The sequence below is a fragment of the Echeneis naucrates genome, chromosome 1 (genome assembly GCF_900963305.1).
Source record: "Echeneis naucrates chromosome 1, fEcheNa1.1, whole genome shotgun sequence".
Lineage (NCBI taxonomy): Eukaryota > Metazoa > Chordata > Actinopteri > Carangiformes > Echeneidae > Echeneis > Echeneis naucrates.
This window is the reverse complement of record NC_042511.1, coordinates 13,504,805-13,522,480: the sequence shown is the minus strand read 5'-3', so window position 1 is coordinate 13,522,480 and position 17,676 is coordinate 13,504,805. Positions and strand designations below refer to the sequence as shown.

The 17,676-nt window shown below is 38.6% G+C and overlaps 1 protein-coding gene across 2 annotated transcripts in view; it reads right to left on the bottom strand.

Annotated features, from left to right (window-relative positions):
• helz (helicase with zinc finger) overlaps positions 1-17,676 on the bottom strand; it is a 45,201-nt gene that overhangs the window by 14,509 nt on the left and 13,016 nt on the right. For both annotated transcript variants that reach the window (XM_029501655.1, XM_029501664.1), the window contains exons 13-21: positions 17,368-17,494; positions 17,010-17,225; positions 15,982-16,112; positions 14,250-14,429; positions 11,810-11,911; positions 10,117-10,295; positions 4,688-4,806; positions 3,162-3,307; positions 1,424-1,571 (exon numbers count right to left, since the gene is read on the bottom strand). In XM_029501655.1, coding sequence (XP_029357515.1) covers positions 1,424-1,571; positions 3,162-3,307; positions 4,688-4,806; positions 10,117-10,295; positions 11,810-11,911; positions 14,250-14,429; positions 15,982-16,112; positions 17,010-17,225; positions 17,368-17,494 — 1,348 coding nt within the window. The remainder of the gene's footprint in view (positions 1-1,423; positions 1,572-3,161; positions 3,308-4,687; positions 4,807-10,116; positions 10,296-11,809; positions 11,912-14,249; positions 14,430-15,981; positions 16,113-17,009; positions 17,226-17,367; positions 17,495-17,676) is intronic.

The following is a 17,676-nucleotide window of genomic DNA, read 5'->3' as shown; positions in this document are numbered from 1 at the left end:
AAACAATTCTGATCCATTTTGCTTTTGTGTTCAGTCTACCGCCTACAACTGAATAATCTAGATTAATTTTTTTTTTTTTTCAAATCCTTCAACTGCTGATTATTTACAGCTAAACAACTATGTGTAATCAATGCAAGTTTGCATACTTAAAAATATTATTTCCATCCATTTCTCCCAAGTATTCATAAAACTGAAAAATTTAATTCTTATCGGATCTGTGTTTTTTCTGGGCCAGTGAAGATCGCTCATGCATTTGAAAAATATTGTGTAGCTAATCTCATTATTCATTATACAGATGCCGCATGGTGATTAGGCAATTGTCGTTATTTTCTGTTTGAGATGATCAATGGTAGAACTATCACAGCTGCGGTATGTTAAGCACATACACCCATTGAGCAATTTATTAGGAAGACATGCACTCATTACTAATGCCGTCACAACCACAGCCCATCATGTGACAGCAATACAGAGTATAAAATCAGGCAATCAGGTGTGCTACCACACATACAGCGGTGGTAGCACACCACTAACATGCAGTAGATGGGAGACTGGAGGAATGAATCTGCATCAGAATCAGAAATGCAGAAATTATGTGATGCTGCAATGTCAACATGGAGCACATCCTAAAAGGAGTGCTTGTGGGCTCTTGTGGATTCTATTTCACATAGGATTTAAGATTATTTGAAATTATCAGAATTTGAGTTGTTTCCAGGTGTTAATTTCTGAAGTTCTGAACCTTTACTGCAAAGTAAGTATTTATTGATATCAGCTACAATAGTTATCCCCTACCAGAAGGTGGAAGCAAGATTTTTCTGTTAAGGATTGGTTTTATATGTAAAACATTTATTGAAGGAATCAGCAGCAGATTGCCAAGGGAGTTTGTGGGAGCTGTTGTTCTTTTTTTATTTTTATTATTATTTTTTTTTTACATTTCATAAACGCATTTGCCCCCTGGCACTCAACTGGAAAGTTCCAAATAAAATAACATAGACGTGACTCTAATTAATAAATCACAGTGTTTTTGAGTTGCAGTCATCTTGACGTGTTTGTGAATGCTCTCCTGCTTGTAATTACATTTCCTCAATCATGAATTTTCTATTTATTCATTTATCTATCTTAAAATGTATCATTTACTTTTAAATATTAAGGGTTAATTTGACAGATTTTATCATCACACAGATAACATTAGCCAAAATCTTTTATTAATATTTGGCATGTTCGTGTTTTATATGTACCATCTGGTGTCACACAACCGTATGACACAGAAGATCATTTTTATTCTATTATAAGTAAACAAATGTGTCAGCAATCGGGTCTGGACTACACTGGCAAGTGGCCAGTTTTTTTTTTTTTAAATGTGCATTTGTATTTGATTCAGTCATTTTATGCTGGATGTGCATTCACAAAACCTTGTTTCTCTTACCTCAGCATTGTTGTAGTAAGCAGTGCTGTTCTTCTCCTGGACATCTTCTCCTCTTGCTGTGAAAAATGTCAGAGGGTAGAAGTCCTTATGGGAGGGCTGCTTTCCACTTGCCATCAATTTGCCATCGTAAAATAACTCTGATGTGTAACTGTGGGAAGAGGAGAGGGAGTGGGGGTAAAAGAAAAGAACTTTAAAAACGATTTCTTTTTTTTTTTTCAAAGAAAATGTTTTGAAAATTACTGACATTTTAAGACAAAGAAAACCGATAATGTTTTAGGCTTCAGCAAGTCTCTGTTGTATACAAGAAATCATTATTACATAATGACTGTACATAATCATTATTTTTTGACTACGGTTCATTAATCAACTGTTAACTTACAAGACAGAACAGACAAGTGTTTGTAATTCCTTAAAAAACAAAAAAACAAAAAAAACTAATGCACAGGTGTTAAAGTGGACAGGGCTGACATGCAGCATCAAAACAGAGAACCGAGAAGACGAGCACACTTTCAGAACAGAGAAAAACAGCAACTACATCCTGCTCATGTAAGAAAACATAAAAAGAACAGTTTTAAATTCATGAGGTTATTATAAAGATCATATCCATATGTGAGTAAAAAAAGAGCAGAGGAGCAGAACAGTTTCCTGACAGGTGCTGAGAAATGCACGTTTGATCTGAACAATCAAACTACTGCCCACGCAACACAAGGTCAGATTGGTTTTAAACCTTAAAATAAACAGGCCAGGTCTTCATCAGTTCACAGGGAAGTGGACAGCTTGTCGACTGCTTTTTATTCAGAATAGCACCATATTGAGAAGATGTAGGGTTGGCCCAGTGTGCAGACCTGTGGCTGAGAACACCTGCACAGACTTAACTGTTGCTCAAACACATGATTGATTATGTTCTTTGGTCCAATTTAATATTGTCACTTTATGATCAAGCAGTTGAATAAGCTTTCATTGACATTTTTGTGGTCTCTATCATTTGATTATGTTGGAGTCAAGTACTGTAGGAATGACCAGTACTTGGTCACATCGTACACATTACTAATGCTGTGGTACATCATGAAAAGATGTAACATGTTTAATTATTATGGAGGTACTGTGTGTAAAACTATTAAATCACAAGAAATCAAAATGCTAAATATTCTTTCATTCCCAGTGCTCCACTGTATTAACGCACTCAAACTTTTACCCAGTAGCCGAGAACTAGACTAGAATCAATGTGCTGGTGAGAGTAAAGAAAGTGTGATATCGGATATTGGGATGCTCTTGATGATGCAATTAATCACTGCTGCACATGCAAAAATGCTCCAACATGTAGATGCCAAGTAATGCCCTATAACCCTCTGTGTGTCTGCTCTAGAGTGATCTTTGGTCACATTTCAAGATAATTTGGTGGTGTACATGTTTGTACATCATATGTTTTGAAGGAAATCCTTAAAATGTATAAATAAATAAATGGTGCTTCTTTCAAAGCAGCATACCCACACCAAGCCCCTTGTCATGTTTTATCAGAGGGCTGCTGTTTTCATGAACTTTTATTACACCTCTTTCCTCTGAGTACAGCCTATGTTTTTCAACTCTTCTATATGACTCTTCAACCCTATATTCTTTTCTCATTCTGAACACTTCGTCCTGCCACCTCTTTTCTGTACATTAACTCATCTTTTCTCTATGTGTTCAGATTCTCTTCCCATTGTTTTGACACAACGCAGGGTTGAGGGCTCACACCTACTTGATGATAGCTTCATGGGAGCGGTAGTTCTCACACAGGAGGATGCGACAGGGGAATTCAGGGGGATAGTGCTCATACAGTCGGTCCAGCAGTGACACGTGCAGGTTACGCTCCCGTGCGAACTCGCTGTACACAAATGGGCTGAGCTGCAAATCAGAAGCAGAGGATAAATAAATTAGTTTCAAACCATATCACAGTCTTTCTCACACTTTTTAAAATTTTCTTTCTATTTTGTTTTGGAATATCATACCTAATAAGTCTAAGTCTAAGATTTCAGTTTTTAGTTTTGTCTTATCGCACTGTGACGTGCAAATGCTTCCATCTGGTGTCTTTGAATGCCTTAAATGACGGTAATGACCTCGAGTTGCAGTGATTACAGTGGAATTTGCCGACAGTGATTTGACTGCAGCAAATTTGATTCTGCTTGGAGTATATACACACACTAGCCAACCTAAGTTACAGGCCTGCTCTAACATGGCAAGCTAATGCAGAATAGTATAGTATAGTAAACAGCATCTAAAGGCTGATCATCTTTGAGTTTAATCAAACATAATCATCTTACTTAAATAAGTCAAAAGAATTTTCATGTGTTATGTTCCTCTGGTCCAAAAGTAGCATGATTTGGAGCCATCTCCGCCGTGGGCTTTGATTCAGATGAGGCTACGCATTTTCAACATTTTCCATGCCCACACATGTAGCCTCATTTCCTTTTTTCTCTTTTGATCACTATGATGGACAATACAGAGCAGATCTGACGTTTTAATCTTAATTCAAGTGAGACAGGAACAGCTGGCCTAATAAGGCCAAACACAGATTGGCCACAAAAACAGACTTGAGTTACAATTCAGCCAGCTCTTCTGGTCCTGAATGAGCTAAACTGTTGTCATGGGGGTCAAAAAAGTGATGAAGTTTAACAAAAATAAAACAAAAAAGAAAGTTAGACAAAGTGATTGGGAAAGAAACAGATTGATATACCACTGCAGCAATGTATGTTAAATCTCCTATTTTGGCCCAAGAATTAGTAGAAGGAGATGAAGAAATTAAATGAAGTAATTACATTGCAGACTCTTGGCTTGTCCCAATCCACTGTCTACTGTTAATCCTTTCTACCGTCTAAAAAGCAGGAGGAGGAATAAAGAAGGGCTTAATTCCTTGGTTGGCTTAGAAAGCTTGATTGACACAGGTTTAAATTTGTTAACTTTAGTTGAAGTGGTCAACAGGAAGAGAACATTTAAGGAGCTGCTATCTCCTCTTTCATACAGATAGTAGGCAAGACTGTAGTCTAATCATGTTCTAAACATGTATTTTGGTTAATTTTAGGACTAAGAAGAAAAAAAAAAAAAAAAACAAGGTAGACCCTACAGCATTCACTAATATTACCCTTCAATTAAGGTTAATGAGAAGAAGCTAAGTAAAGTGGCAGTTTTTCTTTTTTCTTTTCACCGAAGAAACTTGCAACTTCAGCGAAGTCAAGCTTGACAGCACATATTTTTGCAGCTTCCCTTTCAACATGGCAGTTAACTTACCTGCATATGGTCTCCAGCCAGCACGATGCGGGTGGTCTTGCTAGCTAAGGCAAAAGGCATGATGGTTTCACACTCCATGGCCTGGGCTGCTTCATCCAGTAGGATATGAGTGAATAACCCTGCCAGAAACAGATAGGACACAGACATCAATTTTATTTACTCAAAGTAACTACGGGATGTGAGCCTGAGGCCATTTCCCTATTCACTTCAATAATAATGTCAAATATATCCTGTTGAAAACAAACATGAGAAGTTGAGCTGGACACACTTGCTCATTCAAATGTGTGTCCAAACATTTGTATGGTAGTGTATATCATGATAGAAACTGCTTCACTAACAATAAGACGGCTTCAAACACATTATCAATATTTCAATATACCTTATTTACAGCATCTGTCACTGATTGAGGTTTATTACTGGGCGATGCCATCACTTCATTGAATTCAAGCTGAGCAAAAAGAGAAAAACCCTAACCCTAACAGAGCAGTAGTCTCAGACATGGTAAGTGAACCTCTGACTGCAATGCAAACATGACTGAATGAGCTTTCAAGTCATGTTAAAGCAGACTAAATAGTTGATGAGAGAGGAAATACTAATTCAGCTGCATGGAAATGGTTTGGCTATCAAAGATACGATAAACTTTCAGTGTGCTGCTAAATGTGCTGGAGCTGAGCAAAAAGCAGCGTGAACGCATCAAATCTGTCCACCATTTTAAGCAGTTCACCTGAATAGAATAATACGAGAGCATCAAAAGAGCAAACCAAATTTAATTTTGACCCCAACAATTGTGTAAAAGGATCCTGGGAGGAAGAAAAAAAAAAAAAAAAAGAGAAAACAAAAACAAATCTAAATATGTTGACAAGAGCCATGATGTATATCTGGAGCATGAATCAAATTTTTTCGGACAATACAGATCTAATCAATTAAACAATAAAGTGAGTAATTTTGTGAGTAATTTTGCTTAAACCTGGAAGGACCTCAAGCTGTTCAGAAATGTTATATTTATCATAAAAAGACTTTCAACATATTATGTGGCGTTAGAGACCACAGAGCCTGTTGTTTATTTATTTGCATTTTCAGCAACAACATACTTTTTTGTATCAGGATTGTTTAGTAGTATTTTGGACGAAAATGTACAGGGACATAGAAATTAAGGGGAGAAAAACAACAACAACAAAAAAAAAAACAAACAGACAACAACAACAACAAACTTGTCACCTGTAACCTTTGTCATTCAGTGTTGAAATACTAAAAAACCCTGGGAATTTGACAAGATACTGCTTCTATGTAGCTGATGCTCTTTTTGTTCTTATGAACACTTATATAAATGTATACTCGTGGTTCTGGTAAACAAAAATAATGTTTATTGAGAGCATTCAAACCATGTAGCTGTCACTAGTATGCCATCCCCCCAGTCACTTTTTCCTCTCTCTCTCTTTTAACCAACCCTAAAACCAAAGGCAGGGTTTTGTGGACGTTTTGAAAGGGATGAAACAGTAGCCTCCACCCTGATTTAAAAAGCTCAAACAGTGCTCTGCAGTATGAAGAGGGATGAAACTGCATGGTAAATGAGTGCTGGAGCAGGGAAGAGAGGCTGAACAACAACCAGAAAACAGACTCCCAAACACCATTTCCAGAAGAAATAATATGCAGATATGATATGTGACAGCTGAAAATGACAAAATCAACTCTGGGCCTGTCAAAGAGTAAACAAAGCACAGAAACATGAGGTGGCAAGAAAAGAGGTAGAGCAGTTTGATGTGAGGGAAAATTCACTCTTAACATCTACCTTTGAACAACTGAACTGCAAAACGTCCCCCCCCGAAGCTTCAATCCAGCTTTCTCAACACTTAACTGAAGCCCAGGCTGATACTCTACCCCCACTGTGGTCCTGATAAAAATGTATACACTTGGTGACAACATCCAATGATCCCATATATGTTTGCAGAATGTGTATAATTGCATTTATCTGTTAGAGCATATGATGTGAGAAACACCCTTTCAGAGTAAGGCAAATATGAAGGCGGGCAGGAGGGGTCTCTAATTCTTAAAGCAAACAAAATCCAGTTACATTAGATTACTTTCATTTGATTTTTTTTTTTCCTTATAGGAATGAGCTGTTAGATGGCAAGAGAACATTGCTCGATATCACAGAAGTAACTTACTCCAAAGCTGCTGTGCAATACAAAAAGAATCACACCCATGAACAATTTCTGAATCATTAAGCTTGAGTGATCTCTGGATAGTGTACATACAAGATGAATGAACAGCCAAGTTGCACAATGTTTCAGTGTGTTGAGAGCAATGCAATGCTAGCGGGAGTATAATGTCACACAGTAATGTTAAAGCCTTTCTTTTTAGCACCTTATTGTTTTTTACCCCTTCTTACTCAAAATGCACTCATTAGGACCTCTTAATGTGCTACCTCTTTTGTCACATTGTTAATTATTGAGGTCAGGCACTGTTGATGACCTTCTATAAATTGTAGTCAATAGCACCCCTGCTGCAAGTTGCCTACTTGCTCTAATACTTCAATCCACATGTATATATATATATATATATATATATATATATATATATATATATATATATATATATATATATATATATATATATATATATATATAAGGACCAGCCAGCTCTCACAAGTGAGGTACTTGAGTCATCACAAATGGGACTGTGTCCCCAGGCAGGGAGGCAGATGTGGTTTTATGAACCCAAACCTTAAAAACTTTAAGCTGGAATACAGACGACCGTGTTGAGGAATCTCTTAAACAGGGGTCCAAATTACATTTCTTTAACTGTTATCCGTCACTGGACTTATAATATGGTGTCTGAATACGACATAACAATGGTTATAGAAAGAAGGAGCCAGTGACAAGTAAGCAGAGGTTATCAGAAGCAAGATGGTGCATGAGTAATTGGGGTCTCCTTTAACTGCTGCTTTCTACCCTTTTTGTGCGGTAACAGTGACTTGAAAAATTGGTGGTCTGCGAGTGTGAGAGGGTTTATGCAGGCAGCTGTAACCCCCCAAAAAGAGCTTTGTATAAATCTGATCTATAGGTTTTTCTAACTCTCTCGATTTGTCACAAAATGATTTCCCAACAGTGAAAGTAATATTATTTCTGATATTGTTCTTGGGTGTGTTTTGGCTCCTGCGACACAGGTTGAACCCATAAGGACCCAACATAATTTCAGACATCACAATACCCTTGTTTTCTACAGTATGAGCTATAGTCTTCAACCTTTCTCACCAGGGTGTAAAGGCAGGTAGCCTCCAGACATAATACATCATATTAACCTAAGACCTTGTAGAGCTGGGACTGATCTAATCCAAATTGGGTAATCAGATATCAGACTGATGCTACCAATTCAGATTCCATAGTCTGATGTTTTATCAAGTCTAAAAACGTAATAATGTAATTGTAAGCCAATAGCCAAAAACCTTCAGCACAAGTTCATTGACTGATTAATTTGATAGTGATAATCAGGGCTGCCTCCTGAAAGTCTTCGAGTCTAATTGTCTGTCAGAGACCTGTCAATCAATTCGATTTGAGAAGTGTGCGGCTCTTTTGGTTGTTTTTGTCATTGTTGAAATGTTATCCCTGCACATTTGTTTAAGCTTCTATCTGAGGTATCCTATTATTGTAATGCACAAACACTGCTCAAAGACTGAGCACAGTCGTGGATGTGTATCCAGGAAGTCATCATGACAGTGCAGCAAACATGATCTTGTTATCAGACATGTTAACCACCGATCTGTCCTGAGGAACTGCACCGTGCGAGGGCTTTGTTGTGATGTACACTCAGTGCAGTTCTGCATTAACGCAACCTGTCGCATTGTAGCATACACAAGGTGTCTATTTGGTAAAGTGCAGAGGAACATATTTCCTGATTGCCAGATAGTCTCTGTCTAAAGTCTGTTTGACTGAAAAATTTAATTTTTGAATTGAACTAATGATTAAAAGTTACAGTGATTATAGGTAATTTTTTTTGCTGTCTACCAGCTGCTTAAATACAGGAATGTGTTTAATTCTGAACAGCACTTGGCAGAACGGTAGACAAAGGCACACAACTACACTACATATCACCTTGGGGGAAATGTCATATTTGTGCCTCCCCCGGCGGTCAAATTTCAATAGTTTGATTTTTGTAAGCTTGTGTGAAAAACACAGACAAAATAGAGACAAAATAAAGTAAATGTGAGCTGTGTGTCTTTCGTGTTTTTCCATTTTCTGGCGAAAATAAAAAATACAATGTGCACAGGAATTCACTCTCCATTACTAGATTTGCTTGTTTTCAGTCTTATAACCATCTTTTTAAAATTCTGCCTTTTTCATAGAAAACATCACACCAATGGCCACTCCACTTCACCTGCACATTTCAGCTTACTGAAAACTAAGACAAAACGAACATCTCCAACATGTACGACAAAATGAATAAAAATCTGAAAGGGCAAAGGTACTTTCAGTGTTCACTGATGCAGGCAGAAGATCAAAAGAAATGTAATTCCTTTTTCTTGCACACACAAAACCAATCGATGTGCCAGATCACATCTATGCCATAAAAAAAAGTTGGAAATCAACAAACCAAGCTTAACAATCTTTTTAAGTCACCTCTGTGCTTGAGAAGGGAGATTTGTTATTGCTACTTAGTAAACTTACTGGCTCCCAGTTGCCTCGTTTCTTGGCGATTTTCATCACTGTTGAACGGCAGGAGAGCGGGAGAGAAAAAACGTGGGGAGGAGGGCTAATGATGTAAAGTACATTAGAAACAGGCAGATGGTGTTCCCAAGCAACAGACAAAGCCCCCTCTGCTGACACATTAGAGTCGGTTATTAGGCTGCGCTGACAAATTGGTTTGTTTTCCATGTTTTTGACATGACTTAAATGACTTCCATCTCTTTAAATGATGGGCTTCTGCCAACACTGGGTATGAGAGTCACTGGGGATGACCAAAGAACAGGATACCGAATGCTCTGAGCAGTTTCTGCATACACTTTTGTTTTGTGCATTGATTTAATTCTATGTTTTGCCATTGTATTGGCATTTCTCACATTTTCTCTGCCTGGTTCACAAATGGTACATAAAAGAGGCCTCTGGGTTCAAAGCAAAAATCATAATCCACAACATTCTTCTTACAGACTGCTGCCCTGCACATTTTACAAAAGTTTTCAGTCCAATGTGGTGTAATAGGTGTTAATATGTATGTGCACATTCCCCAAATGTGCTCTGGATATTGCACCCACATTTTTTGGGGTTTTTTTCGCTTTAGATAAATTTGGACGAACTTTGCATAACCATTTGCTGGGAAATCTATCACAGGTAAACCCTGCCATAGCCATTCTTAAAAACTCTAACCAAACCAAAATTATCTCTAAGCAGCCTTACTACTCTAAAAACTGCTAAATCTCTACCCGCATGACTCACCTGGCTCCAAGTCAAGCTGGCAGAGATACTGGGAGGTGCTGAGGGTGACCACCACCACACGGTGCCTGAGGATGTCCTCCCTTGTGGGCATCTGAAAAGTGATCTGTGTGCTGGAGATGAGACAGTACTGCTGGACCACTGGGTGGACCGTCTTCACCCAGCGGTTCCTGAAGTATACCCTGGAGCGGGAAAGATAACGAGACAATGGTCAGGGAAGAAAGGTAAAATGAGATAAATTACTTTGCTAAGTGTGGCTACTAGTTACCCTATGTTGTGAATTGACCCAGGACTTACAACTGATGTAAGTGTGTTAATTACACATTTAGGTTACTCTGTCAAAAAGGGCTGAAAAGAGACTTCAAATTTCAAATAGTGGCTAAGTAACTATTTTTTACAGGACAATTTCTTCTTTCTTTGTGAACTCAATATGTATGCCTATGCATGATCCTTTGTACACCTGAGGTCTGAACCAAAGTGATAGTCATGGACAGCCAAGAAAAAAGCTCAGACAGATTGGTTCCTTGGGTTGTTGGTCAGTTTTTCCCCCCATATTCTGGCATCAAGTATTCATACAAGCTCCTTATTCTTGAATGACTCCGCTCGTCCTTAAGGAGAAAGGGGAGCTTACTGCAGTGATTATGAAGGAATTTAGCCCGGAACCCGTTGAAATCAGACTGCCCACTCATGTAAAACAAGCCTTTTGATTGCCCATATGGTCCCCAGGCTTGTGTGCGTGTAGACAGACACACGCTCAAACACACAGCTGTCATGTTACCGCCTTTGCCGATCAAGGCGGACATTGCTTTCCTGCCCTTTGTGACCTCTGGAGAAATGTGATTAGAAGTCACTCGTGCAGGGTAAGGCGGTTGGGTGTAACTCTTGTTGGGTTCATTGCCTCCAGGTGTACTTATTAAAGCAGGAGCCTTACTGAAGCCACATCTCCAGACTTGGGTATCTCTGGCATGGCAAACTTCAGCTAAGTGACACAAAACCTATAAGCATTTTTTTTAATTGTATGCAGTTTGAAAATCTGAAAATGTCTTCTGCCTTATATAATCAGCTGGTGCACATAATCATAAGAAATGGTTAAAAGCACTAACAGGTTTCACATTAAATCATGGTGGAAATGCCAGACAGTTAATATTACACTAACATTAGCATCATATTTTAACAGTAATTAACCATGGTAATCAACCACGGTTAGGGTACTAATGTAGTCATGTTAGGTTGTATACAGCATCAACCAATAAATCTCACAGAAGCAGATTTGGTCTCTTTTGTACTGGTCAAAACATGATAGGAGAGGGGAATGAGCTCTTCAGATTTCTTTGCATTAAAAAAAAAAAAAGAAGTTGATTCTTTAGTTGATACAGTGATTAACTCCTTACACACTGTGAGACGAGTTTACCTTTCTTTTCAGAGCAGGGTTTAATCTCTAGTGCTGATATACTACCATTGTCACAAAATGACATGATGCTTACCTTCAAGACAAGAATCTGCTTTGTGAAGGATATACACAAAAGCTGTGTAAAGAGATTTAGGATTTTCACAGAAAACATGCCAAGATTTCATTTTTTGCCAATTGCAAGTGGGGGTTTTGGTGTATCTTTCAGGGCAATTAATATTTTAATTGCTACAGAAATGCATTAACACAAAAGATGTTTCTGCTCATAGCCACAAGGTGTTTCCCAACCTGAGAGGTCTTGCATGTGGATTGCCTGCTTCAACATAGGGATGAAGGTAGTCCTTAATGTAAAGGTCAGCTGCACTGTTGGAGTGGGTGCAGATCAGGACCCTGTAGAGAGAAAAAAAAAACAACCCAAAGTTCTGCATGAAACATGGTGCTCAGTTGCTGCAATAATCAATGGCAGAGACTGTGGAACAATAAAACCCAGACAACTCAGTGGAATTAGCTGCATGGACCTTGCATGGACACTTTCTTTATTTGTTATTAATTGGTGTGAACCAAGCCATACTTCAAGGCTTTTTGTTTGATTTATTAGCAGTGGCTGGATCTCAAAAGACGGAGCATGTGAGAAAGAAGGCCTACCATCTTAAGACTTTATGACACATTAGCAATAAAGGAAACAATTCAACACCTATAACTTATGATTTACAGCTCTTAAACCCATCAGCAATGACGTGATGATTGACTGTACTTGCAGGGACAGCTCTGAGCTTTTGACCTATGTAACAACAAGTACTGGGTTAGACACCTGACTATCTATACCTGAGTCTATAAAAGTCTATAAAAACTCTTCTTCACCATTTTTACAGTTTAATGAGCAGGCAGCTTGGATCCAGGTGGGTCACTTTCCCTTGTCTTAGCTCTTAAAATAACCCTTAATGATCCATAACATAACTGTTGCCCCACAATAAGAAGGTTGTGGGTTCGGTTCCCGGCCCAGGGCCTGTATGGAGTTGGCATGTTCTCCCCAGATCTGAGTGGGTATCCTCCCACCATCCAAAGACATACATGTTTAGGTTAACTGGTGACTCTGATTTGTCCGTAGGTCGGTCTGAATGCGAGCGTGAGTAGTTGTTCGTCTCTGTCTCTGTGTGTTCGCGACCTGTGCTGGCGACCTGTCTAGGGTGTACCCTGCCCCGTGCCCGTAACGTTGGCTGGGATTGGCTCCAACACCCCCCACAACCCAGAAACAGAAAAGCGGTAGAGGATGGATGGATGGATATTATGTTGTTACACATTTTTCAAAGGACGTGTTTTCTTTGACACTAAATATAGCTTTCTCTCCCTTATTAAAAAAAACAACATGTTTCTGTTCAGGGTACACTGTCCGAAGTCATAAAGACGAGGAAACGTTTATGTGCTTCTGCAGCATTGCTTTGCTTCAGACACAGGCTGCATAATTTCCTATGGGTATCTGCACATAGTGAGGGAGCTCACTAATGATAAAAATGCCAGTGGAAGCTTATCTTGCAATCTTTCATTGTTAGACACACATTGTGGTGAACTCAAGTGATTACAACTTTGTTGATCAGATTATGGTTTACGTGAACATCCACTGCGGCTCAGGAAATCTGTTGATCATCAAACTATCCGTTGTGCAGTGACCACAAATGACACAAATACCTCCAAATGACCAGGACATTGTGACATTGAGTAATGGTGCAAACACACACCAAGTATGCACAGCCACATAGTAACAAACCGAGGCTCTTCTCCCACACTACAGTTTGACACTCTGCAGCTCAGTGTTTTATTAGCTTTAAATGTCAAACCCAAGACTGTTAAAACTGAAGCCACTGCACCACCAAAGTCCCCTTTCCACCTCCACAGCGCCCTTTGACTGCCCTCCCCTGTCGTTTCTTTTATTAATGATGCTGCTGCATGTACATGCACACCTCTTTCCCTCTCTATAACATTCATCCATATTCACTATAGTAAATACAAATAAATAAGCAATAGCTGCTGAAAACATCAATAGTTTCCTTCAATCTCAAAATGATGTACAGATGGGTAGATGAGGTTTCACAAAAAATTTTAATGTTTTAGTAATATTTAAAACATCAACTGTCTATTTTAATGCTAAACTGTGCTGCATTGCATTAAGAGGTAATTGTTATTGTTGTCCACATAGTTTTGTCTTCAACACCTCTAATAATAATGCGATACTTTTTAACAAAATCATAAACATGAGTTTTTAAAATGATCATGAGGTTTATTAGTTAGATTTACAGCTTAGTTGGCTATATTCGTTTAAACTACCTGTTCCTAAAGTAACAATTTAGCAGGATAACAATCAAGTGTTTTCTACATTAAGACAGAATAAGATCAACGTGTGTGCGATTTCAAAGGCTTGCTAATCAATACCTTTGGCAGCATTAAGGCTTTATGCATTAAGTGAAGACAGAGAGAAAATTTTCTCTCATCCTCTCATTTTCCTTACATGTTCTAACAGCACAAACATTTCATTCCAGTGAATTAAAAATTTATTCTCAAAACATAAAAAGTGTCATTATTATGACTATCCCCTACTTTAAACTGCATAACCAGAAAAGGATTACATGGATAGTTAGGATTTGTCTGGGACGGAGCAAATTTTCTGCTGGTGGGATGAACAACAGAGGTAAAGAAAGAAAATAAAAAACAAAACAAAACCCCCCTAACAAACCTGCTGTGGTCCTGGCGGAGGATGTGTTTGACAGCTTGTGCCAGGGTGAAAGTCTTGCCGGTGCCGTAGGGCCCAATGATAAGGATTGGGGGCAGAGGGATAGAGATGGGTGTGGTGATGGCCAGGATTGCCTCTTTCTGCTTGGCATTCAGACGGGGGTCCAGCTGCTCGTCCCACTGCCTGAGGGTGAAGGGAGAATGGGCAAATTGTTAGGGGAAAATAATAGGTCCAACTTTTCATTTACTTACTGAATTATATGCAATTTTCAAGCGTTTTGAAAAACCACCGCCTCATAAACTTCTAACAGCTTTGAACATTGGTGAAACAGAAACATTCAAAATCATTTGCAATGAATTGACTTCATTGTGAATGAGAATAACATGAAACCTCTTAGAGCCCACACTAGACACTTTGCATGTGTCACTCGTGCAAAGGCGTGGCAAGGTACGTGTCCAAAAACAACATACAGACTGACACAAAAAGCCTCTAGACAAACAAGCTGTCGGGGTCTTCTCTTCTTTTCATCTTTCATAATACAGGAGGTTATCAAGAATGTAAAAAATCATAATTTCATTAAGCTGTAATGTACAGTGAACTGATGATACTATCACTTACAAAAAGGCGAAAAGAGGACTTTAAATCAAAGCACAAAGTGGCTGTTGCACAATACTACTGATCATTTTTTCAAGGATTTATTCTCATTGTAAATCCACTGAATAAGCACCAAAGTAGCATTGACACTGTTTGGGTCCAGCATCATTATGTGGATGCCAAGTGGAAATGATACCAAGGTTATTTAATGGCATTTAATGACAGTTTTACATTTCAAGCCTAAAAACAAATAATACTTCAGTAACTTACTGAAAATATGAGAAAACTCAAAAAGCTGTACAGTTTTATAGCAGTACCACTTGGTGTGTATCCATTTTACACTGAGTTTAAAATTCACTGAGAGAAAATGAACTTAAACTTGAGCTAAACTCAATGCTTGGCCCATATTTGATGAATCATGCATGCTTATCCAAATTCAAATTAAAACAAAAGTCTACATCAATCATATTCTGGAGCGGAGATGAAGCAGCAGCCTGGAAAATCACAGGGATTATATTTGACTTTGGCTCCAGTCAATAAAGATTACTGTCTTGCTCTCCTCACCTGTCCAACTTCAGAGAGATATCTAAAACTGCAAGGAACTGCTGGCATTTCAGAAGGACTGGCAAGTCAGTAATGCTAGGGATATTCAGTCAACTCTTAAATTGATGTGGTGTCCCTTGTGTGAAGATATCTATTAAGCTAATGTGATGTGCAGGTATTAAAGCAGTCTCTGAATAATAAATGTGTTTTGGATTAGCACTATTTACTGTACACGAGAGTGTGTACATGCTGTGCGCACAGCTCTCCTTGTTATAGAGTTTGAAGCCTTCACTGAATATCTGGCATCTGCCCATCATTGTCTACAACATGAAAGATTTCCTCTCTCACACAAAGCCATTAAGCATTTCGCCATGTTTACAAAGAAAAATGTCATTGCTTCTATGGATTTACTTCATTTTGATTTATTTCCCGTCATCTAAATGCAATGATGCATGAGACTTTCAACTGAATCAATGGTGTGAGACACCATGCCCAGAGGAGTTACTATGGTGGCAATTATATTCTGTTGTTCATTATACAAATTGTAAAAGTCACATTTTAATTCAATTTAAAGTATGTGTCATTGTAGAATACACACCTGTTAGGACTCCAGGGGATCGTGGGGACAAGGCCAATGTCAGGGAAAAGGATGGTGTTATCTTTGATGCGATCCAGGGCATAGTGCATCTCACAGAGTGGCTGTCTGTTCAGTTGAAACTGTAGTTCCACCTGACACAGAGGCAACAAGCTTAACACAAGCTTAATGAACTGTCAATCCAAACAACAGCACATTAACATCCATCCATCCGTATCTATGTCCATCTACAGGCTACAGGTATTATCTTAATGAATGACGACAGTTAATTCATTGAAATACAATAGCTGTGTAACAAAAGATGTTTTATGTGGCATAATTCTGGCTCGAAATCAATTAAGAAATTCAGATTTAAACTTGAGACCCAGCAGAAAAGTGAATTAAACAACAAATACAAAAATAGTAAAGTTGGAGAATGCGTGAAAGAGAAGGGCATAAAAACATTAAGGGTCTGTTGAATACTGTAAGAGACAGAGGAAATGAAATTGTAGTATGTAAGCAGGAGCAGTAAAAAAAGATTAAGAAGATTATGCTCCCTGTGTGACAGGATGAGAGTTTTTTTGGTAACTGTTAACACAGAGCCTTCTTTCCTATGCCAACTACTGGAGAGGAGAATGAGGCTGCTGAAGGTAGGTTGTTCAATAAAAGATACTTTGCATAACCAGAAAATGTGAAACTAAACAGTGCAGTTGAAGCAAACAACAAACACCAGCGCACACAGGTTTTCCTGAAAAGGTCGCAGTCTTCTGTTGGACAGCTTTTTGTTAAAATGCTGATCATCTGTCAAGATTTACAAGTCAATCATAGGATGGACGCTAATTCGCTGCTACGCAAAGTACTGCTTGTATTAGGAAATGCCTCAAATGCACTCACCACTCTAAAGCCAATCCAATATCTTTATCTATTATCTACATTAAAACCATATATATATATATTTTTTTTTTCTTTTTTTTTTTTTAATCACTTGATATTAACAAAGACCACTAAAACTAAGCCACAAAAGTGTCTTGGCCACTTGATGCATCCAGTACCTGGAGTTCTCTGTCAGGCTGTAGTCCCAACTCTTCGCAACAGTCTTTGCAGATCCTTAGGAAGATGTATTCCTTTGTCTTCTCCTCAATCACAGCCTCGTAAACTCGTTCTTTGACTCCAGGAGGTGGCTGGCTGCTGTGGTGCCCCTCGCGGCCCAAGGGCAGCAGCAAAACAGAATTTACCTTGGTCATCACTAGCCGTCCAGCCAATGTGTCCTAAAGCAAACAAAAACACTGATTAGGAGAGCTACCTGACAAAATGGACTCCACAGCTTTTATCAAGTATATAAAGTGCTTAAGATGGAAAAAAAAAAAGGGGGCAGAAAAGTGTAATTAATGATTTAACTAGTCCAGTTACCTCAGAAAGTGTTTCAGTGAGTTTGAACCGAGCAAAGAGCTGTCCATTCTGGGCGTACTTGGCTCCAACAGAAATACCAGTCAGCATAAAGCTGGTAACCAGCTGCAGGTTCACTTTGATGTTAAACCTGGCGGTGGAGAGAAGGTTGGAGGGGTTGCATAGACATTTGGTTTTATTTTAGCAAATGTATCTATATATTTCCTCTTGAGAAAAGCTGACTACCAATTTTTACCACCGTTTGAAGGTGTACCATTTGAGCTTGTTTTGTGCCTTGCTTCACTAATGCATTTCCATAAGGACAACTGTACA